Here is a 27618-nt window from a genome sequence, read left to right on the forward strand (position 1 = left end):
TTCCCACAGACTATCTAGAGAATTCTTGGAATCACTAAATATCAGCATTAGTTTGATACAATGTAATCAAAGATGATAGCTTCTCTTCTGGGCTTCCTGAAAAAAAGTTGACTTTCCATGAGACTGGATGAGTCTATAAGATCACCTCTCCAGCATCAATGATAAAATTCTTTGACATCCAAAGAATATTGTTCTACATGTAGCCATCGGACAAAATTAAGCAGATTGGGGCTATTTTGTCTGAGCTGAGAGAAAGCCTGATGGAGGCCTTAAAAATTATAAAGAAGTCTGATAGGGTGGATATGGAAACAAAAATATAAGATATAAACACAGAAAATGCTGGGAAAGCTCAGCAAGTCTGGCAGCATCTGTGGAGAGAGAAACAGAGTTAATGTTTTGAGTCCATATGACTCTTCTTCAGAGAGGACTTGAAACGTTAACTCTGTTTCTCGCTCCACAGATGCTGCCAGACCTACTGAATTTTTCCAGCATTTTCTGTTTTTAATTCAGGTTTCCAGCATCCACAGTATTTTGCTTTTATCTAAGTGCAAAAATATAAGATAGCTACTTATCAAACAAATAAAGAATTTAGAAAGAATGCATATACATAGTGTGATGAGAACTCACAACATGGCGTGGTTGATATCATTGACACACTTCAAGGGAGATTTGATCCATACACAAGGGCAATGGGAATTGAAGGATATGGGCAGGGGATAGGAAGAGATCAGTAAAGTGGGAAGAGGATCATGTGGAGTAGAAACACCAGTGTAGACTGGTTGGCTCATAAGGCCTGTTTCTGTGCTGTAAACTTTATGCAATTCTATGTAACGTATCACATTTTTAAACTAGGGCTGGAAGCATGTCACTTGCAATGTCAACCAGGAGCTTAATGCCAGGATCTCTAACTGAAAAAAAGTTCAAGTATTAAACTAATTTCAAGATTGAAATAATTCATAGTCACTGTTATTAGTTTGGAGAAACTCTACCTGCACAAATTTATAAAGAAAATTACAATGAAAAGTAATCAAAGCTAACATGAAAATAAAAATGGAATTTGAGTATTGCTGAAAAGAGAAATGCTGTCAAAGCTTTTCATCTTGGACTCATTATGACAGATTTGCAAGAATACCAAATCTCAAAGGGAACTCAAAGGCATTTATATTGCATGAGTAAAGGGTGCTGATTGGTTGGTAAGTGGGCTCTAATTGGTAGAGGCGTTGCCATGGAGAATGCTCTGGGGAAATAGTTATCTCCCAAATTCTATAGTTTATATAATTAGTGCACTCAAAATAATTATATAATTAATATAATTAATGCACTCAAAGGTTTCCAGCAGAGTAAGTCTTCAATCTATGAGTTTGATGTCATCTACAAGAAAGGCAAGGAGGATTTCGCTCCTGAAATTGCACCGCTCTGTGAAGTACTGGAATTTTTTCCTAATATCAATAAAATGTGTCCACTGAGAATAACCAAGTTTGAGCATCATTGAAGCTACTCATTATCACTGGAGTTCAGCAATTTAACTGATGGACAAGAATTAACTATGTTTTAAAATGTTGAACTATCTTATGAATTGGTTTTGTATTAAATATTGTTTGCCCAGTCTGCCAGAGTGAGGTGTTTTACTTCCATAAATGCAGTAGAAATACCACACAAACCTGGGGTTCTACCATTCAAGAAGCATTTTGCTCAAACTGATGAATAGTTTTGTGATAATGAAGTAAAAAAGATTATAATTTCAGGACCAAGTAGTAAATGTATTTTACTGAAAAAAAATGGGAACACAAAACAGCCTTTCTGATGTTTTTTAAATTCTTTCACGGAATGTGGGCATTGGTGGCTAGGCCAGCATTTAAAATCCCTTCTTCTCCTAGCAACAGGAAAAGATGCTAAATAAAGGAGGACATTTACACTTGGATTTTGCTACTGCCAACATTCAGAGTCAATCTAACATTTTTCCATTTCCCATACTGTCATCCTTCACCTTTCTGAGAAAGGTTGTCAATAGAATGCCCAGTAGAGCCCCAAGCTCACTAAGACATGGATAGAGACAGCCATAACTCACTTCATATTGGGCACGGACAGTGACATACATACCATCAGCCTGGGGTTCAATGCAACTTAGTCTTCAAACATGAAATACTGGTGGTTAAGTATGCTACCAAATGAATTATATATAATTTTGTAAAAATACTAACATTAAATTGAGATTGATTCCTGATAATCACTTTTTCTTCTCGAATATTCACAATGATTTGGGCACACTAATTAGACTCTTGTATTTGCACTTAGAAGTGCTATGGAGACAGTATATGCACACTCTCAGAATTGGGTACCTCGCTTCACAATAACTTCCTTCAATGATTCTCTGAGTAAATGACCGCATACTGAACTCAAACCTTTTATGGTCATTTCTTTGGCCTGGTAAACATATAACTGCACTACCAGAAATGACCATGACACAACAAACGTTTGTTCTATGAAGGTCTTTCTTTATGCAGCCAAGGAAAGTGGTTTAATTGCATTGAAACTGATCCAATTGTGCCTGGTCTCTGCTCTGTTCAGCAGGCCACATCAACAGAAACTTTCCCAATGATTATGCACATTGCAACACGACCCCCAACAGACAGAAGACTGTATCAGATGCATTGTGGCAATCTCTAAGTGAGTCACATTAAAAGAGTCCTCTGTATGGTGCAGTTCATCACTGGCAATTAAGGTCAGTTAAAACAAACAGAGAAGCCACATTTTCAAAGATGATGCACTGACCAAACAGGTTATTCCTGGTCTGGCATAGCGGTGAATACTTTCAGGAAGCTCCATTGACCTAGTTCTCCAGACAGAACAGAATTATTTATACTGTTCCTTGAGAGGAAGATAAATGGAAAATGTCCGTATTCAGTAGGGAAGTGATGAATTCCTGTTGCTCTTGCGATGTTTTATGTTTAACTTTTTAATGCCTCAGATTAACCTTCAAAGCCTGAGACAGTGATGAATGGTCATTTGTTGTTTGTTCCTTGTAGCACTCTAATGTTTATGGATACATAATTCGCAGTGTAAAGTGAACAGTTATCACATTCGAACAATGTAGATATCTGATGAGTACTCACCACACCCCAAATATCTACATGGTTTTTCACACATCCAAAGTTTTTAAAATAACCTTGAGGATGTGAATTCATCCAACATAGCCAACTACTCCAAAAAAATTAAACTAACCCCACCCAAATTCTGTGATTCGTTCTTTCAGGATTCCTGTGCACATTTTACTATACACCTAACATTCATTAGCCTTGGCCAATGCTGATGATGGGTCATGGTTTTAGACCTACAATGCCTACATTGCTGAGTTCTAGATCAGACACATCACCATTGGCAAGACAAGGCACAAGGGATTGAGGAAACAATGATGGAGAGTTTCACCAGGCCAATCTCATATACCTCTTAGCAGCCAGTGGGGAATAGCATTGGTAAAGATAAGGAATAGGTCATTTATAAAATATTTGTTCATAGTCTGGGATAGGAGCTAAATGGTGGACAAAATAATATGTGGACAGAGAGGTTCATTTTCTCACAATAGCAAAAGATATTTCATCTTCAAAATTTCTATTGTCAGAAATTTCTGGCTTAAACATCAGGTATTCTTCTGCAAAGCAAGGCTTTTCCCTTAGTACTGTCCAAGGTGATGGTAATCTGGAAGTCTGCAGTCCATTTTCCGTAGTGCTATCTGTAAATCTTTTCTTTGCTGGTTTTAAGTGTCTTTGAAAAATGAGCTTACAAGGGTTTAACTTAGTCTCTAGTGTCACCAAGTTCACAAAACAACTCAGACTATAATTTCCAATTAAATTTACATTATATTGTCTGACTCAATCGGGTTGTCACTGGACTAGTTGTTGTAGAAGCTGGAAATGTTACCATGATGCAACAGAGATTGCTATTCAATTAATAAGGTTAAGGTATAGATGTACTCATACAAAACTTCAAATCTATGCTATACGTGAATTTAGAGTGCTTTAGTGAGCTACATCTACTTTGTTTTTATATTCCACTCAACTCAATAGGCATCATTCCCCTCAATAAGCAGACAAAAAGCCTGGACACACGATGGGCCAAATGGCCTCATTTTGTTCTGTAAATCTTTCTATGTTTCTTAGAAGAACATATTACTCAAACCCTCAGAAATAGTGTCTGATGAAATGGTATCAGCTCTGGTAATGCCATCACAGCTGTAAACACCGGCAACTTTTCAAAGTTAACCAGACAGCACAATGGACAATGAAGCATTCGACTAGAGCTTCTAGCTTATTCACATTCATATTATTTCTTCAGTATATAACTGTGCATCACAATTCAGTGATCATGGCACAGACATATCATGTGTTCTTCATAACAATCACATACTTTGCCTAATATTACAACCACCTGAGCTAACTGTGATTATTTTCTTAGTGAAATGTTTCATTCTTTTGTCACATTGTAAATATTTGTTAGGTTGGATCCAGAGTAGAAATTCTAGAAGAATGGACTAAAGGAATGAATATATCTCATATGGTGATTAACAGTAAATACTGGATTTAAGAGCTTACCAAGACAGTTATGGCCATCATGTGCTAATTTGAAACCATCATAACACGTGCAGCGGTAATTTCCTGGGATATTTATGCACTCGTGGACACAGCCTCCATTGTACTCATTGTCACATTCATCAATATCTGGAAGACAATTAATCTGAGTTTAAGTCAACCAAAAACATAAAGGAAATTAATTTCACTCAAGCAGGGACAACATAGGAAGACTTCTCATTCTCTTGGTTGGTGCTTATTAATTTCTTTCACTTACTATCTTTTCCATTTCATTTATCTCATGTCGCTTGTCATCATATGCCCATTTATCATTTGTGGTGTTCATTAAAGGACTAAAAAATTGAATCTCCACCACAGCCAATCAACTGTATCCTATCATTGTGAGTTGTCCTCCAAGCGTCATGTATAAAACTAATGAAAGTCCTCATCAGTGACTTTGGGAGCCAGACAACTGGATTCTGCACTAGACTTGATATTTGCATCAACTATGCAGATCATTTTATTAAGAAATTTCCACTTCTACGAAAGGCAAATGCTGTATATCTTAGCACAGACTAGCAATTGATAGGACTTGTATATAGAAGGTACAACAAGTACATGAGAAGGCTGAACAGGAACATATTTTGTTACTTATCTATAAATCAGTGGAATTTCATTAAATGTAACAGGTTTCAGTCAGCAAATTAATGTCATATAATTTGACAAATGGAAATGAATACACACAGAAGTAAGATTGGCATTTGTCGTGATTTGCTAATTTCAGAACACTGATTAAACTCAATTAGTGTTTCAGATACACAGTCATGCAAATCTTATACTCAACAGCATTTTCAAATGTGTTACTGAGCTTCATAATACGCTTAAAGGATTCTCGCGCTGATACTTTGCAGGGTCAACCAAAACTGGAGATAGAAACACATACACTTTCCAATCCTCTAGCGAGTGGGAAGTTCAAGGCCGTTGTAGCTATAATATGACATTCCTTTCTCATTATAGATCGGTACCTTTGGTCAGTAGTGTGCATGTCCAAGCAATAGGTTCTCTACTAAAATCCTTAAATTATCAGTGGTAAAACAATGTAAATAGCATCTCATCACAAGGAAAATCAGCTCAGATGCCGCTCCAAAATAATAAATAACAGAAATCAAGGTATCTATTATTGCTAATTGACAATATTATCATTCAAGAGATTCAATGTTATGACTATCTGTTTGGGAGGAAGGTGTTTTTAAAAATTTTTTTTGCAAAATTATTCTTCATTCATAAAATATCTGATACATTACAAAACATTTCAAAATGGTCATCTCAAAGAGCGCAATAATAATCAAGTTTTCCACACAGGTCATGTAGCACCCTGAGGTGATTCAGTACAATCAAAGGAACAGTATAGACATTTCAAAACGGTCATAACAGACACAGTCAGAAAGTGCAATGGTATTTAAGTTGTCTACATGGATCATGTTGCACTCTGAGGTGCTTCAATACAATTGTGATACAAGTAATATTCATTGCATCCATTCAATGTGAGCCATACAGCTCAAGGGGGTCTATACAATTCCCAACCCCTCGGTGCACTATGGCTGAAAGGTCTTAGACAGTGATCTTTCCCCACTGTGCCTCTGAGACGGCTGCCCCAAGCTTTAGTGCGTCCCTTAGCACGTAGTCCTGGGCCTTGGAATGTGCCAGTCTGCAACACTCAGTCAGGGACAACTCTTTTTTATTCATTCATGGGATGTGGGTGTCGCTGGCTGGGCCAGCATTTAATGCCCATCCCTAATGGCCCTTGAGAAGTTCATGATTACATTCCTGTCACAGTTGAAATAATTATCCTGAATACTATTTACAAAATAATCCCATCATTTACAGAAGGTACGGGAAAATATTCATGTATAACAATTGTGAAGCAGTGGTTAATAATTTAAAAGCACTTGAAACAATAATTCAAACATAACTGCAAGGGAAATGATGAGTGGGTTAATATGGCGACTTTGTCTTTGAAGTACAATGCTTCTTACTGTTTTAGATTTATCAACATCAACAATGAATTCTCCCATGACAGCACCTTAATAAAGCTTCCAAATGTCAAAATATTTGGCTTGCCACATGTTGATATTGGAGAATTTATAAATCTGGAAACAACATCTATTTCAATTAAAAATATGGAGACAGTTAAAAAGCAGAAAAGAGCCAATAATCAGAAAACATCAAATTACTGAATAGAAGCTTGCTTCAACATGGACCACAATTTTGAAAAAAATGATAGCTTTTGTGTACAATGACGTAGGTACATGAAATATCAGTATTATTCACTCATTTTTCAGAAAGCTATGGTACTGTGGTCACATAATTCAGGCTAAAAGTTTCTATTCCAACTATTTCCAGTTGACATGTCATCGTATGACAAACACTTTCTCCACAATCTTGGTTTTGGCTAATCCCAGTATAGGAAGTGCGCACAACAGGAATGTGTAAACTTCTAGCAGGCCTGACATGAATTTTCCTAATAATATTAATTGGCATCAATGTAAGACAAAAAGAAAGCAAATTCAAAAAACTTATTTCATTAAATGATACCATGTTGTGAACTTTCTAAATGTTAGCTCATAATTACACTACCTTCACATTGTTTGCCATCTCCTGTGTACCCAGACTTGCAGATGCATTTGTATGACTTGGGGGTGTTCTGACAGATAGCATCAATATGACAATTATCTGTTCCTTCAACACATTCATCAACATCTGAAACAACAAAAATAAGATGTTAGAAAAGGATCATTACTATGTAGTCTGTTAACCATAATAATTTACTGTAGAATGTGAAAAATCCACTAGTCTTGGATCTAGTACTGCTTTGTCAGCACACAGACAGTTTTCCTATCTGCCTGCCATCTGATACATAACAGTCTAAGGCATGAAAAAACTTAATGTAATCTGGCAGTAAGTAGTTTATGCAGGGTTTCTTTTTTGCTAAATTCGCTCGGTAAAATGAGTATTTTTCACATTAGGCAGCTGTGATTTGATTCTGTACAAAGAAATTCTTCTCCCTTTAATATCATTACAAGGAGGAAGACCCAAGGGCCAAATCCAACACCCCAGTCCCATACCTGATGACAACAGCGTTTGCAGGGGCTTAAAATAGAGGCAGTGCCCTCACTACAGTCACACCTGCTGTCAGTTTAATTAGCATGTGTTGATATTATGCCCTCATCATCAGGATCATAGGATCCTATGACATAAATAGGACTTGGGCATGAATTTAATATGCAGTTGTACAACCAACGACCAGTGCTGAGATTGTCAAAAAAATCTGGAGTTAGGCAGGAGCAGGCCCAAAATTGGGCCAAGAAGGTAACTTTACAACTTTTTTTTTTAAACAGTTTCCTTGGGGCTCTGGATAAATGGAGAATGTCAGCACTTCTCTGCCCTGGACTATGCACTACTCCCCCTGACCATGATCAGTGCCAGAACCTTAGGAGTTTCCAGAACTGCCCAGAACTGTCCCAGTAGCTCACAAACAATAGCCAGCCAAAATCCTGCTCCTGTCCACCAGCCAGGTATTGATTCCTGCCAACATCAAGTGGGTGGTTCACTTAGGATATGGAAACAACATGTAGGAATTAAAATGGCTTAACAGTCACCCCTCCACCTCCATGCCAAACTTACGAGTTAAAATCAGGGGTTCATTTGCCTACTTGTAGAGTCTTCTCTCTGCCTACTCTTGAGTAAAATATGCCTCTGTCATCTCAACTGTAATAGCTATAGTTTTGTTTAGTGTAATGTACTTTTAAGAATAATACATGTTAAGGAAGATCACATGATCTGTAGTAACCATTAGAAGAGTAGCACGGACTACCTCAGCATTCAGTAAGAGATGGAGTTTGAGTTGAAAGCACACGTGTATCTGCTGCTGAGTATATTGTAAATAAACGTAATGTTTCCACTCAAGAAGTGTCTGTGGATCAACTCTATCGCTAATAGCACAACTCGGCCACCCTACAACAAGCTGGCGATGAGGAAAAAATAGGGTTGAATAGAAGAAATCAAGTTAAAAGGAAAGAAAGATATACTCACAAGGTATGTTGTCACTTTAGGTTAAAGAAGAAATGGGCACCAATCCAAATGGCTGAGAAATCTCCCAGAGCACCCTGACATTGAAAGAATAGTACCGGGATTGCAGGATGTTTGAGTGAGAGTCCACAGGATGGGTGAATAAAGCATTGGGAATGGGAGAGAATCTGCACTTGCATTGTGAAATAGGAGGCAGCCCAGCAGACTCAGTAGGTTAAAGAATCTGGCATGCAGCTTGCAAGTTAAAAAAAAAGCAACAATCAGAGCAGAAAGCAGTGCTGCCATTTAAAATTTAAACAAGAAAAAAAGCCCGATTGGACCACAAGGCTGCTGGGTCTCCCGAAGTAAGGGACATCCAACATCAAAAGAAAGCACCGCAGACTCGCCCAGAAAAGTGGGGAGGAACTCACTGCTGTTTTTTTCCAAACAGGAATGAAGTTTCACAGGGTTGGAAGAGAGAGTGGCCAGCAATCGCAAGAGATCCCGTCAAAACTCAAAAAGTGCGGCACAGAAAAACTGACACCTGCAGAGGCAGCCCGAGTGGCTACGGACAGAAAATTAGAAGCGACCCCAGAGAGGGAGCAACTCTGCCAAAGGGAACAAGAGACCCCAGGGAGAGGGCAACTCTGCCAAGGGCAACAGGAGGCCCCAGAGGGAGGGCAACAAGAAACTTAACAATTGAAAGAAATATTGATTGTCCTTCAAGATCAAATGCACAAGGGGAATGCATAACCATTCAGCAACAAGAAGAAATGAAGGCCATCTCAAACAGTAGAATGGAAGCACAACAGAAGAAATGTGAAGAGGGCTCAGGGGAAGCCCTGGTAATCGGAGAGGGCTCAGGGGAAGCCCTGGTAATCGTAGAGGGCTCAGGGGAAGCCCTGGTAATCGGAGAGGGCTCTGAGAAAGCCCTGGTAATCGGAGAGGACTCAGGGGAAACCCTGGTAATCAGAGAGGTCTCTGGGAAAGCTCTGATAATCAGAGAGGACTCAGGGGAAGCCCTGGTAATCAGAGAGGGCTCTGGGAAAGCCCTGGTAATCGTAGAGGCCTCAGGGGAAGCCCTGGTAATCGGAGAGGGCTCTGAGAAAGCCCTGGTAATCGGAGAGGACTCAGGGGAAGACCTGGTAATCAGAGAGGGCTCAGGGGAAGCTCTGATAATCAGAGGGGGCTCTAGGAAAGCCCTGGTAATTGGAGAGGGCTCAGGGGAAGCCCTGGTAATCGGTGGGCTCAGGGAAAGTCTTGGTAATCGGAGAGGGCTCACCAGGAAGCCCTGGGAGTCGTATATAGCTGGATACAGCCAGGAGACAGGGATTGGGATAAATTCCAAGACAGTGCCAGCTCAGTGAAGCTAGCTGTCTAGCAAAGAGCTGAAGAATCAGCTGAATGAAGCCAAAGAGGCTTTGGAAGCAAAAGTCACAGAATTTCCCAAGAAGCAGACAGATGATGAAATTTTGGGAGACTCAGCCACTGAGCTCAGACAAGTTAAGCTTGCATCTAAGAGAAGTCTGGCCAATAGTGAAGTCAACAAGAAGGCCGAGATTTAAGTCTGCACTAGAAAAAAGAAAAGTGCACATTCCAAGCGAGGGAGGTAATCTATTTGGGTCACCGGCTAGATTCACAGGGCCACCACCCAGTTGAGGAGAAAGTGAGAGTCATGAGAGAGGCACCTGCACCAAAGAATGCCTCAGAGCTCAAATCATTCCTAGGAATTATTATGGGTGGTTCTTATCCAATTTGTCTACAGTGCTGTCCCCCCCTTCATTTTCTACTCGAAAAGGACCAATGTTGGTCTTGATAGGCACCCCAGAAAGAAGCTTTCATAAAGGCGAAACAATTGTTGTGCTCGTCCAATCTATTAGTGCATTAAGACCAGACGAAAGAATTGGTGCTGACATGTGACGCATCTCCCTATGGAATGGGTGCAGTGCTCTCTCATTGGATGGATGACAGCACAGAACAGCCAATAGGTTACGTACCAAGAACATTCACCACAGCAGAAAAGGGATATTTGCATACAGAAAAAGATGGCCTGTCCATCATCTTTGGTGTCAAGAAATTTCGCCAGTGCATTAAAATTGTTTCAGATCACAAACCATTGCTAAGATTGCTTAGTGAGAACAAGGCTACATCACCCATTGCCTCAGCAAGAATATAACAATGGGCTTGTTATACGAATATACTTTTGTACATAGGCCTGGCAATCAAATCGCAAACGCCCTTAGTCGTTTGCCTTTACAAGAAAATGATGATCACGTCCCAATTCTACAGGAACATGTTTTACTGTTAAATTTCTTAGATTCCTCGCTGGTATGTGCTCAACAGATCAGAGACTGGACAAGTCAAGACCTAATCCTATCTCAAGTATGAGAACAAGTGCTACATGGTTGGTCACAGGAGCCCGTATCTGATTAAGTGAAATGGCATTTCAACAGAAGACATAAAATAATCAGCCCGGATGGCATCTTATTGTGGGGAGCACAAGTGATAGTTCTTCCAGAGAGAAGGGAGCCACTTTTAATTGAATTACAGTGCCCATCCAGGAATTTCCCAAATGAAGACCATTGCATGCAGCTAGCTATGGTGGCCTGGGATGGATGGTGAAATAGAGAGTTTAGTAAAGCACTGTGTGCAATGTCAGCAACTGCAAAAGTTGCCAGTGACAACTCCATTTCACCCATTGGAGTGCCATGGTAGACTCTGGGTGCGGTTACACGTTTACTACATTGGCCCTTTTCTGGGAAAAAAGTTTCTGCTCATTGTTGACGCCCATTCAAAATGGTTGAACTTATACGAGGTGAAGTCACCAGGATCAGCCGCTACAATTGAGAAACTATGTCAGAGTTTTGCCATTCACAGGCTACCAGAAGTAGTCATTTCCGACAATGGCACAGCATTTACGAGTGCTGAGCTTCAATGGTTTTTCAGCCTCAACGATCACTCATGAAAACTGCTCCGTACCACCCTTCCTCAAATGGACTGGCCGAAAGGGCGGTTCAAACGTTCAAGGCAGGCATGAGAAAGCTAACTGGCTGAGGATACAGAACTACAAGTGCCCATTGAAGCATCTTATACTTATGCAACTCCGGAAAAGAAGGTTCCGGACAAAGTTGTGGAGCTTCGATGTTCCACATGTACCAGGAAACCACCTGAAAGACGGAACTTGTAAATTCCTTACCTAATGTAAATATTATGTTGTCTTGAAAAATATGTGCTTGTAAATATAATATGTATAGCCAAGTTAAAGGGGGAACAATGTAGTAATTATGGTTTTATTTAGTGTGTAATGTACCTTTAAGAATAATACTTGTTAAGGAAGATCACATGATCTATAGTAACCAATAAGAGAGTAGCACGGGCTACCTCAAACGTCAGTACAGAGATGGGGTTAGAGTTAAAAGCACACGTGTAGTTGCTGCTGAATATATTGTAAATAAACTTAGTGTTTCCACCGAAGAAATGTCTGCGGATCAACTTTATCATTAATAGTACCAACTCAGCCACCCCACAACATCAACCTAGTGTACATTGGTCCATAATTTGCCAACTTGCCAAAAAAAGCCTGGTGTGAGAAATTGACAAGGAAGAGAGGGTAGCAGACTAGCTCTCTAAAGGGGAGGTTAAAATACATATTGTTAGAGCTTGATCCTTCAACTGCCTGTGCTACACTTGACTGTGGCACCTGAAATGGAAAGGGTGTCATAATACCCAGCACTGACATCCCAAGTGTGAAAATAGCAAAAAATTTAAAAAAAGACCAGTAAGAGAAGAATAAGTACATTTAAAATGGGAACGGGTTTGGAGATAGTGATGGATTAGTGGGGAAAAAAAAGACAAAAAGTAAAACATAAACAAATAGTAAAAAATAAACAAACAATCTGAACCAATGGGAACACAAATAATATTGATGCTCCTGATATTAGTGACAGACTAATGAATCAGAATGTGTTGAAAGAGTCTTAAATTGTTCAATATAACTTAGTTTTCTTTTTAATTGTTTAGTACAGGTCATGTTCCTACACACCTGTTCACCAATGCTCCTCAAGGAGAAGCAGTTACTTTTAAGGCATTGACTCAGCTACCTCGATCTTTCCCTGTCATACTGTACAGTTACTCACCAGCTGCAATGGCATGCATCTGGTGTTGGAGCTGAGGGACTGCTGTCAGTCCAGACTGGTATCACTAAAGCAAGGCCAAGGGCAGGCGATGGCAGCACAGAAGGGGCTGCAGCTTGCCATTGCAGGTAAGGGAGAGAGAGGGGTTACCTCCATCTTGAGGCACCCATTCATAAAGAAATTGAAATTTTAAAAAATGGCCACAGATACCAGGCCACCATCATGGAGTGGCCACAGCCATGATTAGGTGGGCGGGGAGCGCCTCAACGCCTGCCTGTAGCACAGGCTCCCTTTGTCTGCCGCTGACAGACGGTCTCTGGGCAGCTGGTGTGTTCCTGATGCCACAGCGGGCCCACAGGCTGACTGGAAAATTCCAGTCCGCCTCTGATAATTGGCCTTGATTGGCCTTTCACTTACATTAATTCACTACCCGCCTCTTGTTGGCAGGTAGCTCTCCCACGGAGGGGCAGGATGATGCCAGCAAACTGGCAGACGGACTAGCAGTGTGAAATTTCACCACCTGCCTTCATTCTCACCCCTTACTGGGGCATAATTCAGCTCCAAATCTTACATATCCTGCCCCTTCAACTGTTAGTTTTAGGAATTTCACTTTCTAACATGTTACTCAGCACAGGGTGACAATTATCTAACACTGCTCTGGATATTTGTGCATCAAGGAGGGAAAAGGACATGATTGGCCACCTTCAGAGCATGCCAACCAGGCCTCTTAAGCAGAACTTAATTGATTTTTGATTCTGAATTGAACAGAAGTTTCTTTACTTTTCATGCGTTTGGAACCTTGCTCCTTGACTATCATCCTGAATATTCAGCCAATATTAGAACTTGCCAGTAGCCTTAACTGCATGTCCCACAATTGTCACAACCCTCCAATTATAAGACCCAGAATCAATCACAGAAGGAGGTCATTGGCCCATTGTGTCTGCACCAGCTCTCCAAATGAGCATCATAACTTAGTGCCATTCTCCCACTTTTCCCCCCGTACCCTTTGTACATTGTTTCCATTCAAATAATCATCCAATGCCCTCTTGAATGCCTCGATTAAACCTGCCTCCACCACACTTCCAGGCAGTGACTCCAGGCTTGAACCACTCGCTGAGTGAAAACGTTTTTTCACATCACATTTGCTCCTTTTGCAAATCACTTTAAATCTGTGCCCTCTCATTCTTGATCCTTTTACAAGCAGGGACACTTTTTCCCTATCTAACTTCAGTGGTGGGGAAGCTTCTAGAAACAATTATTCAGGATAGAATCAGTTAATTAAAATATCTAGAATACACATTATCTGAGTACCCACTCTGTGCAATTGAACTGTCAATGTGATAAATCTGTCATGATTTGTCATCGGTCACTTAAGTAACACTATCCAGTCTTTGATCTACCACATTCTGCTCTGTGGAAACACCACCACAAAACATGAACATCTGAGGTACTAAGTGCCTTCCAGAGCAGAAGGACTATGGCACAGAACAGAAGGCAGTTTGGGATTTTACCCACAGACTAATTGATAGGGACTATATCCTGCAACAATCTGGAGTGAATGATTTGCGTGAACAGCCATGCCGGGGCAAATGGCATCTTACAGTCTGATCATCAATCATCACATGATTCCTTTCACAAAGTCCATTGCTGAAAGGAATTTCAGCTGCGGGATTCATGACTATAAAAAAGACATACTTTCAAACATGTCTCTGAACTTGCCATTTGGAAATTCCCCTCCAGAAACTTTGCAGATGATCCGAGTCCAGCCCCTATCCATTTCTCCATCATTTTGTCTGCAACAGCCCTTTTGTCCTTACTATGTGTTATTATAGAAAGACTAAATCTGTTCCCCAGGTCTATAAAATGTAGGAAGAAAATACTTCTGTCATTTTCCCACACCTTTAGATCCATGGCAATTATTTTGCTAAAGTCAGGTGCCAGTTCAGGGTTTACAATAGGACATTGTGGTGTCCTCTGTTACTCTTTTACAGATTTTACACTTCTCACTAATCTTTCCTATTAGGCTCATATACTCTTCATCCAACTATACCTGCGTCTTTTAGCAAGATTTTAAGCTTTGACAGTTAGGGTGAGCAAATTGTCTCAGAAACTTTAGGACTTTTTTTTCTCTCTGATTCTTGTCACTTGATGCCATTAATACTGGTCTAACACTCAGATGCGAAACATCAGGTTTGTTTGAGTGAATACAAAAATAACTGACTTCCTAAAAATAACTGCATCACTGAACTCCACATGAAGTTTCATTTGTGCTTTTTTCCTGGGAGGTTTACTCAGTGTAAACAATATTTAACAGTGTAGGTACAATATCTCACCAGAGAATACACCAGTATTTTAAAAATGGCTTACTCCAGCTATTTTACATGAAATTACAACTCCTTTTAGTGACATCAGTGTGTTGTCATCATCAAAATAAAAGCAAGTAGTACTTTCATATCCCGTAAGCTTGCACTGATCCTCATAACTTAGTGAATCAAGGTAACATTTTAAACAATCTGTCCTACATACTGTTGAAGTACATGTACTATCTAATACAGCACAGTTAAAGGAATTTGCAATTAACACAGGACTAAAACTCCTTGTGACCAGTATAACTTGTTTGGATTTATGGTCATCTTCATTCACTGCCTCAGAATTCCCTTCATATATCATTTCAAGGATGCTGCACCTTCTCCTTTGGGCAGTTCACTACATAACGATACTTCAAGTCATACCTGAAGCATCTATTAACTGTTCCTTGAACATTATCGAGATTCATTCGCCCATTATTTTTGTTCCAATTTTGTCTTCTGCTGTACTAGCTAGATCTGCTAAAGGTGCTTTAATCCTCATTCTGTTTGTCTTTAATCCTTCTATTGTATATTTGCTTGTACCCAGAATCTGGACCATTTTGAAATCTGTCAATGATAGAGTCTTCTATTTTTTGTGTCACAGCAGAATGTCTCATTTGTTCTATATAGGCTGAAGGAATGGCTGCTTCCCCAGGACTTTTTCTAAGGCAGCAGACATCTGATCCAACAGGATCTCCTTCTCCGAGAAGCAAAGACCAGTTGGAACCAATTGTCTATCCATATGAGGCACCCCAGCACAATTCAGTAATTCAAATGTTAGTACTGATCCAATACTAGTACTCCATCCATTCAAATACTTCAAATTTATTTTTATCAGTATATACAATCAATTAAGGTCCGTGGTATATTTCTCCATGAAATCTGTTTCCAAAATCTATTAAATTCTGAACGTGTTTCATAGGCATTTAGCAGATCATTGTTCTTGTAGAGTTTATCCAAGAGCTCCAATAGAAGGTTCAACCTCCATCACAATCCAACTGATGGACATCCATCTCACAAAATACTTTACTCCTCATTTTACCTTTTGTAGCAAGTGACAATGCCAAGGCCATTCCTCATTTCCTCTTTGGTAGTGACATACTTGTGTCCACTTACTCATTCATTGTTCCACAGGTCATATGGTTCAGATTCTGAGGACATTGGATGGTAATCATACCATTTAATTTATACTTGCTTTCTGACACATCCCAGAATTGCCATTAGGATTTTAGTTCTCTCTGAGAATTTTTTTCTCAGTTTCCAACCTTCACCTTTAGGCAACCATTCTCTTCTGCAGTATTATATCCCAGAAAGCCTGGTAGTGAAGGATAGAACTGGAGCCAATAGTTACACACTTGTATGAGAGTTTAATTACAGAGATATACATTACATACATATATACATGTCCTCACCCAACTACTACAATTTCAGTCTGTTTCTATTTATAAGACCACAAGTGGTAACACAAGACCCCAGATAATGCCCACCACGTGCATACAATTAATATTCAATGATCACCCCAAACAGCAAGATAGTTTGCTAGCAATATAATAATTTCAAGTACCAGGGCAAGAAGTCTCCTTCAGCAGAGAACAGGACAATTAAAAAAAAATGGCAGAGGAATATTAGCAAGAAAACAAAATAATTTGAACAGACTAAACAAGGCCATCTTTCCAGCAACAATGATTATGGTAACGTTACCACGAGTGAAAAAGCTGCAACTTATCAGCACAATAGGCAAAATGCCTGTAACTGTCAAATTTTGTGTTTATTGCATTTTCACTCTTGAAGAAACCTTAAGAGCATCTTTGAAAAAGGCAATATGTTAACACAATCTAATATGGAAACAGAGCACAAAGTCTTCCAGTCTTCACCAACAGCGATTGAATATTATCTTCCCTACAAAGTTTATCGGTCTGAGCTTTTACAAAAGTTATTGCAGCCGGCAATTGGGCAGCCAACTTGAATTGTCCAAATTGCTCCATTTGTTTACAAGCTTGAAATTTGGAAATTTTCACTTGTAATTCAGAGGGCAAGGCTTTTTTAAACAGCTGTCTTTTTTTAACTGCAGAAACTTTCATCTGGTGAAATGAGAAGGGTGCAGCATCGTGCCAGGAAAAACGCTAACGTCTCTACTTCTATTTCTATGTCTGGATTCATCACTCACCAAACTGTCTTGGCAAAACTAAACTGTAGAAGTGGACGTCCACAATTATGAACATAAAGAGTAGTTACTCCACTGTGCATACCCTTAGGCAAGTAATCAATTAAATAAGTGACTGAGACTCAATGGAAAAAATCCTACTTAGAAATTACCGCTACTTGATGTTTAAACATTTTGACTGCCTTCAGTGAAATGTGAAATGTGTGTAGACTCCTTTTTATTTTAGAAACATTTTGGATTCCTCCAAGTCTCAGCGTGCAAACATAATACTTTAAGAAAAATGACACTATCCTGAGATTTCACCTAAATACTTCATTATTAGATGCTAATCAAATGTTTTGATTCTGAATGGGCAGAGTGTAATGAACAAATGTGGTAATGAAATGTAGTATTTCAACCAAGTTTGATGCACAGATATCTATTAAAACCATGATACTGGGATTCAGCCCTGTCAGCTAATTACATTTATGGTTCATCTGCATCAGCAGTTTCACAAATGCTATCCAAATGTTCTGGGGTGGAAGGGAGAAGGGTCTTCCAGCACAACTCAATTATCTCTGCTGGAGCATTAACCAAGGGGTAGCCCTGAGTCTCTTGCCACACATCTTTCCTAGGGAAAGAGTGGTGCTTTCCAGACACTACTCAAGCTGGAAGCCAACAGCTGTATTGAGTGGAATGTGTTTGAATGCTAGTTGGACTAAAAACTATTGGACTATTCACTGGAAAAGTTTTGAAAGACATCTTAAGAATGATGAACATGGGTTTAGAGAGAACATTAAGGCTCATTCTACAAAGCAAGGCTTGCACTGCAATGTCTTGATCAATAGGAAATGAGAATCAAGTACGGAGGCAAGCATTTTTGTTTCTCAATCAATACTGCCTATCTGACTAGGAATCTCACCTTGCTAAACTCACTCTCTTCTCTCCTTAAATATGAAAATATTAACTACAGCTAAGTGAGCTCAATCCATCCATTCAAATGCTTCAATAATATCATTCAGAAGTCGTTCAGGCTAATCAACTAAACCTCCAACACCATTGGTATGAAGATCACAAAACCTCGAACACGAAAATTGAAATAAAAAGGTAAACGTTTATTAACAGACTTTTTCTAAAAACATAACCTTTTGTTCTGGTGTACAAATACACAGAACATTTAGTTATATTGGGTTCTGGCCTTTTGGGGGTGAACTTCTGTGTCAAGACTGCCTAATATGTCCCTCCATGCCTTGGTTTCCATTCCCTTACCAATCATCACTAGGAAGTGCCTTGACATTTTTTATACGTTAAAGGTGCTATATAATTACAAGTTGTTTTTCTTGAAGTTGAATTCTTGTGCTTGTTGAGGTTAGTACATTTTGAACATCCAAACCAGGAGAATGAAGAGAAATTTAGCCTATCATCAACAGAGACTTTCCTCCTCAGACTGCAGGGGAATGGCACTGGCCACTACTTTTCCCACCTGCAAATGTTGGCATGGAAGGAAAGGTTTGGAGGGGGATGGGGGGCGGGTGGTGACAGAGCCCTGGTGTCTGGAGGATTTCCTCCCATGCACCTCACTTGTATTTGCTTCCTGGGCCACCGTATATAGTGCCTTTCACATCCTCAGGACATGTCAAAGTGGTTAAAAGCCAATGAAGTACTCTTAAAGCATGGTCACTGTTATAATGTGGTGTAAAGAACATACATTTTTATTTCTGTTGGACTGTGGACTAAAATTACAATGGCTGCAGTTTGAAAGACATGTCTACTGGAACAGTGCAAGGGATATACAATGTCCTGGAACAGAGTGTGCCATGAAAGAAAGGATGGTGACAAGTAGGAGCCCGGTCCAATGGGGAACTGCCTGGCAACAATGTTTTAATTTGCTCCGAACCAGGTGACCAGGGTTTGTGTGAGAGCAGTGCAGCAGATTAGCTCCTAGTCTGAAGAAAGAAAGACCTAAAACCTCTTGCTCCTGTGTGTGCCAGATTCCAATAATTCTACAATAATAACTAGCTGGCCTTTTCTCCTCATATCTCTATAACCTGCTCTCTCTGAAAACCCCTGTCAAGAGGTAAAGGGGAAAATCACTATTAGAGGCTTTGAAAGGCAAGTACTCAACCAGTGAACTAAAGACTGAAAGTGCTGGAAGACCACCTCATGTCATCAATAAAGAATTGAAAGGAATTTGGAAGACATCAATCAAAATCAACCCACCAAATCCTGTACTCTGGAATTGGTGCCATTGAACTATTTTATCTCACCCTTAAAATCCATGTTTTTTTGTGTCTTATGTGTCTTGTATGTGTGTATAGGGATTTAAGAAGGGGTAGAGTTTAGGTTATAGAGTTAGAAATTAGCAGTTCATTTTTTTTGCCACTAGTTAGACAATTTGTTCATAAACAGTTATTTACTTATTAAGTTTATGAACCTGGTGCTCATATCCTGTTAACCTAAATTAAACAATTAGCTGGGTCGATCAAACTTTTTCACATTTGTTATGGAGAGCAGTGGGGCTTGATATTGCAACACACTACCCCTGCTGAATCATGACAGCAGGCAAATATAGCAGCCCATGTGCAAAGAGCAAGGTTCCACAAACAACAGTGAAATGAATGGATAGGTAATGTTTTAACCAGGACATCAGGATAATTCCCCTGATCTTCTTCCGAACTGCAGCATGGGATGTTTTACATCCACCTGAGTAGGCAGATGACACATTGGTTTAATGTCTAATCTAAAAGATGGAACCTCAAACAGTGCAGCACTCTCTCAATACCGTACCAAACCGTCAGCCTAGATTGTGTGTTCAGGGAACCATCAGGTAGGAGATCATTATGGATGTCTGCCGTGAGGGAATGAAGGTTCACACAACTAGTGAAAATCACTTTGGCAGCCAGTAGAGAAGGGCCAATAAATTCAGGAACCATCGGAGGAATGGGGAACAATTTACTAACTGTAACAGAAGAAAGTATGGACCAGGAGGCCAGTGAAGGAACAATATTTCTTCTGGAAAGCTGTGGAGAAACAGAGTGGAACCAAGGAGACCAGGTGCAAGGTATAGTCAAGATGCCAGGAAAGGAGAGCCACAAACAGCATGACAGTGGAGATTGATCCAGCAATACCAATTGCGCAGCACGAGCCAGCACAGCAGCAGGGGAAAGTCCCAACGCCTTGAAGAAACAAAGCAGTAGAAAGTCTCTTCGTACCCACCTTTCCTTATATAGTGAGTTCCTTATTTTGGTGATGCCATTAGGGAAGGGGAAATACTATCACGATCTTTATTAACTGCATGAGAAAAATTAGCAACAACCTCAACAGCATCAGGACATACAAAAAGTTAAGAGGACACCATTCAGCTTATGCTCTCCAATCTTAACATCCAACCACATTAAGTAAAGAGCAGTGAGCTGGTGACGTACTCAACTCCTCCAACAAGGGGCAACTTAAAGCACCAAAGAAATCTAAAAGAAACTGTGATGAAGATTGGATGTCAACAATAATAAAGAATTAAAAGATCAAGGCACAGAAACAAGATACACAATAGTGATTCAGGGAGGCGAGAGAGGTCCACTCTGTTCTTGTGAATCCATTAACACCAGGGGGAGCAAGAAACTCAAAAACTACAGGAAAATCAGCCTGGTGTCAGAACCATTTAGTGACAATATTCGGGACAAAATGAATTGATATTTGCAAAAATATTGGTTAATAAATAAAAGCCAGCAGATATTTGTTAAAGACAAATCATATTTAACTAACTTAACTGAGTATTGCTGAAAACAGACAAGATATTGAAGCTTTTCGTCTTGCACTAATCAGGACAAACACAAGAATGCCAAATTTCAAATGATCACAACAATTTATACTACAGGAGGGAAGGGTGCTGATTGGTTGGCAAGTCAATTCTGATTGGCCAAGGCATTGCAATGGAGAAAGCAATGTGGAACAATAGGCTCCCCAAGCTCCCGGGTAATTTGATTGAGTTTTTTAGTGAAGTAGCGGAGAGTGTTGATGAGGGTAGTGCGGTGGGTGTTGTGCATATGGACTTTCAAATGGCATTTAGTAAAATTCCATGTGATAGATGTGTTAGCAAAATTTTAAACTATGTAATTAAAGGGGCAGGAGCTGTGTGAAAAGAAAACTGGCTAAAAGACAGAAAGCAGAAAGTTGTTAGGGAGGGGTGCGGGATAGGGGCATTGTTTTTCAGATTGGAGGGAAAGTTAAATTGGTGTCCCTCAGAGAATAATATTAAGATCTGCTCTGTTTTGATATATATTAACTTGGACAGGCAGGGTATAATTCCAAAGTTTTCAGATGACACGAAACTTGGAAATATAGTAAACACTGGGGAGGATAGTAAAAGGCTTCACGAGAATATAGACGGACAGGTGAAATGGGTGGACGCATGGCAGATGAAAATTAATGCAGAGAAGTGATTCATTTTGGAGGAAGAATGAGAAGAGGTAAAATAAACTAAATAGTACATCTTTAAAGGAAATGCCAGAACAGGGAGACCGGGGTAGGTATGTACAGAAGTATTTGAAGGTGGCAGGACAAGTTGAGAAGGCTGTTAAAAAGGTACATTGGATTCTTGACTTTGTAGAGGCATTGAATGCAAAACCAAGGAAGTTACACTGAGCATTTATAAAACAATGGTTAGGCCCCAGCTGGGGTATTGTTACCAATTCTGAGCCCCCACACTTCAGAAGGATGTCAAAGGAAGGTGCAAAGGGCATTGACTAAAATGGGATCAAGGATGAAAGTCTTCAGTCATATATGCGGAGACAAGAGAAGCTGGGGTTGTTCAACTTCTAGCAGAGAAGGAAAGGGGGAATATGACAGAGGTATCCAAAAACTTGAAGCATTTTAATAAAGCAAATAAGGAGAAACAGTTTCCAGAGACAGAAGAGTCAGTAACCAAGGGAGTCCTGATAAACAGAATGTACAGTAGCTGTTAGATACTCTAAGCTTAGAAGGAGCATCGCACATTTAAGAATCGTGGATCTATTTTGTTTAACTCTGATGCCCTACCACCTTCAAGGGACGACACTTGCGTTAGACACAGGGTCCACCCTGAGGGCTTCAGGTTAACGTCAGTAGAAATATTTCCCTTCCCAGTTGGCCAGAAAATCTCAGAATTTTTTTCCACAGTCTGCACATTGGGCTCAAGGTCACACAACTGACTGAGCTCAATTATTCCTCCATCATTGATCGATCCTTCACAACATCAGCATTAAAATATATTCAACAGCCTGAGACTAGACAACAAGTAGGTATGCAATCCAGCTCCTAAGAGGGGAGGTGAACATTTGGGTATAGTGGACAGTGGTTCTGGAACCAGGCAAGCAGCCCAGAGGACCTGAGTTTGAATCTCACGATAGGAGGTTGCAAACATGAAATCAATAAATCTAATGATTTTGTTGCTCAGTCCAAAAATAATGTAAAAAAATGAAAGCTGATCAGATTGTTATCAAAATCCAACTGGTTGACCAATGTCCTAAAAGGAAGGGTGCCTGCCATCACCTGGAATACTGTGTAGCTTTGATCTTCTTACCTAAGGAAGGGTGTCCTTGCTTTGGGACCAGCTCAGAGAAGCTGGGGTGAAGGGAATGTCTTCTGAAGAACAGTTGAGCAGGTTGGGCCTATACTCATCGGAATTTAGGAGAATGAGCAGTGATCTTATTGAAACATAAAAGATTTTGAGGGGGCTTGGTGGGGTAGATGCTGAGAGCATGTTTCCCCTCATGGGGGAATCTAGAATTAGGGGGCTGCGTTTCAAATAAATGGTTTTCCATTTAAAATGGAGATGAGGAGGAGTTTCTTCTCTCAGGGGGTCATTAATCTTTGGAATTCTCTTCCCCAGAGAGCAGCAAAGACTGGATCATTGAATATATTGAAGGCTGAGTGAGACAGATTTTTGACTGATAAGGGAGTCAAGGGTTATGGGGGACAGGCAGGAAAGTGGAGTTGAGGCCACAGTCAGATCAGCCATGATCTTATTGAATGATGCAGCAGGCTCGATGGGCTGAATGGCCTACTTCTGCTGCTATTTCTTATGACCTTATGACACAGACACAACGGCTGGGATTCTCTAGCCCCACCCACCACCGAGATTTTCTGGTCTCGCCGAAAGTCAGCGGGCTTTTGGCTGGCCCACCACATCCTCCACGGCTGGGTCGGAAAATCCCTGCCACGGTGCTTGGCAAAGATCCAGCGGAGGCATGAGAAAAAATAAATTACACAGCAAGTTGTTATGATGTGGAATGCACTGCCTAAAAGGGTGGAGGATGTAAATCCAATAAGAACATAAGAACTAGGAGCAGGAGTAGGCAATTCAGCCCCTCGAGCCTGCCCCGCCATTCAATATGATCATGGCTGATCTCATTTTGGCCTCAACTCCAAAATCCTGCCATCTTCCCATAACCTTTCAACCCATTACTAATTAAAAATCTGTCTATCTCCTCCTTAAGTTTATTCAGTGTCCCGGCATCCACTGCACTCCGAGGTAGTGAATTCCACAGATTCACGACCCTTTGAGAAAAGTAATTCCTCCTCATCTCTGATTTAAATCTACCACCCCTTAGCCTAAAACTATGGCCTCTCGTTCTAGAATGCCCCAGGACCTCTCCCCAACAGCTCACAAAACCCACCCCAGAAAATATCAGGGCCAAAGTGACTATCACTTAACCATATCAGCATCTAGGAAGGTCCTAACTTGTTTAATCGTAGGAACATGAGCTGAGTTTAGTCAGGACAGAAATAATGCACTACAATTGGGCATAGGTCACCAGCTGACAATGGAAGAGTAGTGAGAGGGATGAGGAGGAAGGAGGAATAATCAAGAAAAGAAAGGAGAGGAAGAGGAGCCAATAAATAAGCATATTTAGATGTCAAGTAAAGGCAAGCTCAAGCTCACGTGTAATATCCTGCAGAAATTGGGTAGCCTAACGTTACTCATCATCAAAGCTTGCACATGAATGATAGTCATTTTGGCAAGGTACTGGATAGTGACCGATTCTCTGAACTAAAGTCCGGTGAGGGTGTTGAAGCCTTGAGAAGGGAAAAATTTGAGAGAGAGAAAAGGTTTTTTAAAAATGGCAGGTAGTGTGGAGGATGTGAGATATAGTCTTTCACATTTATTTTCCAATCTCAAAGAGGTGATGACTCAGGGAGAGGGAATCAAATGGAATTCACTCAACATCTGTAGCTGGTTGGAGTGGGTCTGCTGGTGGCTTGAAAGGGACAAAATAGGGGAGAAAATTGGAGAGAAAGAATAGGATAATACCAAGTGACCTGATAACATGTCTGAAAAGAATAATTTCACAGTGCTGTGATGCTTCTATTTTTTGACTGGTGCACATCACAATATTTGCATTGAATCAGAGTGGCCACTTTACAGAAAACTGTCCAGCCACAATTATAAATAACATGCATTGCTCAATCTGTAATAAATAAACAATGTAAAACACAGCCCTTACTCTATCTTAGCCTAAGTATCGGACCAAACCTGGCTCTGTCTCAGTTTAACATCCATATACCCTCAGCACAAGCTGAGGGGTAGATCAGGGGAGGATATCCAATATTCACTGTGAAATAACACAAAGATCTCATTTCATCTGATTTTACACAGAGATGCATTTCATACTGATTGAAATCCTGTTTTCTGCAACAATGTAAACAAGGTATCTGAAGATATTCTGACCATCTGTGGCACAAATAATACAAGAACTAGTCTTGGTGCCAAAATAAAATTGGATTGCTACTAAATTTAAATCAGCATTACATGATATTCAGGTAAGTGGATTGGCTTTACCCAAATGATTTATTAAGGTGAAAAATGAAAATACACTATCTATTTCCAAAATCTCTCTGCCTGAGGCAACAGATATATCAAAACATGTTTGTTTATTATTACAGCACTTAATCACACCACATACTGACACACCTGTCATGTCAGAGAAAAACACAAGCTTCAGGTAATAATGAAACATTATCCATAAAAGCTGCTGGGACCCAAATCTTGAAGCTGACTACTTCAGTGTTGCATCACAGAATCAAAACAAGCCCGGTAAATACTGGCATAGTTATCCTGTTGCTGGGATTTATACTAAGGAATCTACTTTAAATGTTCCTTCCCATCCAGTCATTATTGAACGAGGTGCAGTTGCACTTCACGCCATTTGCCAAATACGACACAACTGTTATTTTCCAAAGAGGGTTCAGTAGTTTTCCAAATCACACGCTGGCTGTGGTCAGTCAACCAAGCACACTAGGCAAGATTCACTCGACAGCATCTTTTCAAAGGCAGCACATGGAAAAAGATCAAAATGTTTGTTAATCCCAGAAGATCGAGGCACATCACAATCAGCAATATTGAATTAAAGTCAACAAAAGCACTTTTCATGGTGCCCCAAACCCCTCGACACACAAAAATTTCAATATAATCATCAATTCAGGTGAAAAGTGACTCATGCATTGAGGCGTTCCCAAAACAAATGCAGAAACCCAAACAGGTTTAAAGAGCTAATCTAACAATGTTTGATCCCTCCTTCCACCACTACCCTCCAACAATGCTTAAGAGGGCAAGTATATCATTAGCCAATTGTCAGTAACCAGTCTGCAGTAACTGTTGATTCAGCTGCTACATGTCATTACGGCTCCCTCACATCACCTGTTTACTAACCACTTCAAGTAAACTCCTCCACTCGATATATGAGAGCTTAATGTTTAAACAACACTACTCAAAAGCAAAACTTAATCATAATTCATCACAGCTATTTGGGAATTTTCATTATGAGAATATTACAATTTTTTGCTACAAATTATCACATTTAGTCCCCTGGGTCTACGCTGGCCCAACTCCAATTACGGCCACACCCTTGTTCCCACATCTCTACCACTTACCACTTTGAGCTCCTTGAGGACAGCATTTTCAAATTCTACCTCCCCCGCCTCTTTATTTCCACTCCACCACCAGGCGGAGCTGAGAGTATCGAATCCAGCTGAGATCAAACCCATTTCCCTCCAATTTATTGCGTGCCTTTCACCAAACACACTGTTCCTGGATGCCATTTCTTTCATTTGCCAGAAGCTGCAACAACAACCTTCCGAACCCGCAACCTCTACCACCTAGAAGGACAGGGCAGCAGGTGCATGGGAACATCACCGCCTTCAAGTTCTCCTCCAAACCACTCACCATCCTGACTTTTAACTGTTCCTTCACTGTCACTGGATCAAAATCCTGGAACTTCCTCCCTAACAGCACTGTACCTACACCGCATGGACTGCTGAAGTTCGAGTAGGTGGCTCACCACCACCTTCTCAAGGGCAATTAAGAATGGGCAATGAATGCTGGTTTAGCCAGTGATGCCTACATCCCATGAATGAATAAAACAAAACAAGCTGCATTGCTAACATGAATGGAAATCTCATGTATCCGAAATGGCATTGCTGCCATTGGAAGCTGTATATACTGCCAAAACAGGCCCTTTCAGGCTTACCTTCAATATCATAGCATCACATCATTATCCAACATAAACACAAAGGAATATAACTTACGACATGCAAAGCTACTGAAGAGCTGTCTGTAAACCATATCTAAAGAGAAAAATGAAGGTAGAAACTGGTTTCACAATGTGGTGAAACCAAATTTTGGCTTCCTCACCCTATTGTCCACTCACACTGGCAAACACACCCAACACCGACATGCTTGGAAAATTCCACCCAGGGTTTAGCACAACATTAACATGAGTTGCAAACAAAAGAGCTGAGGTATGAAAAGAAATAACTTGCTGAGCAAAGTAAATGTCACAACAATAAACTGACAATTAAAAAAATGAGTAATAAATAAAGGTGACCATTACAGTGTGAAAGGGTGAGGGTGTGTGTGTCAGTTCACTCCCAGGCTGGGATTTTCCAGCTCCATCACAGTGGGACTCACTGCGGGAGAGCCGGTGGCACTGCGGGAGAATTGACGGCACTGCGGGAGAATCGGCGGCACTGCGGGAGAGCCGGCGGCACTGCGGGAGAATCGGCGGCACTGCGGGAGAATTGGCGGCACTGCGGGAGAGCCGGCGGCACTGCGGGAGAATCAGCGGCACTGCAGGAGAATCGGCGGCACTGCAGGAGAGCCGGCGGCACTGCAGGAGAATCGGCGGCACTGCGGGAGAGCCGGCGGCACTGCGGGAAAATCGGCGGCACTGAGGGAGAATCGGCGGCACTGCGGGAGAGCCGGCGGCACTGCGGGAGAATCGGCGGCACTGCGGGAGAGCCGGCGGCACTGTGGGAGAGCCGGCGGCACTGCAGGAGAATCGGCGGCACTGCAGGAGAATCGGCGGCACTGCGGGACAGCCGGAGGC

The 27618-nt window shown here is 40.7% G+C and overlaps 1 protein-coding gene across 1 annotated transcript in view; it reads right to left on the reverse strand.

Annotated features, from left to right (window-relative positions):
* Nucleotides 1-27618, reverse strand: part of scube3 (signal peptide, CUB domain, EGF-like 3) — a 403547-nt gene that overhangs the window by 299250 nt on the left and 76679 nt on the right. The window contains exons 2-3 of the mRNA XM_041196379.1: nt 7203-7325; nt 4590-4715 (exon numbers count right to left, since the gene is read on the reverse strand). Of these exons, the coding sequence (XP_041052313.1) occupies nt 4590-4715; nt 7203-7325 (249 nt within the window). The remainder of the gene's footprint in view (nt 1-4589; nt 4716-7202; nt 7326-27618) is intronic.

Source organism: Carcharodon carcharias, chromosome 9 (genome assembly GCF_017639515.1).
Source record: "Carcharodon carcharias isolate sCarCar2 chromosome 9, sCarCar2.pri, whole genome shotgun sequence".
Taxonomy (NCBI): domain Eukaryota; kingdom Metazoa; phylum Chordata; class Chondrichthyes; order Lamniformes; family Lamnidae; genus Carcharodon; species Carcharodon carcharias.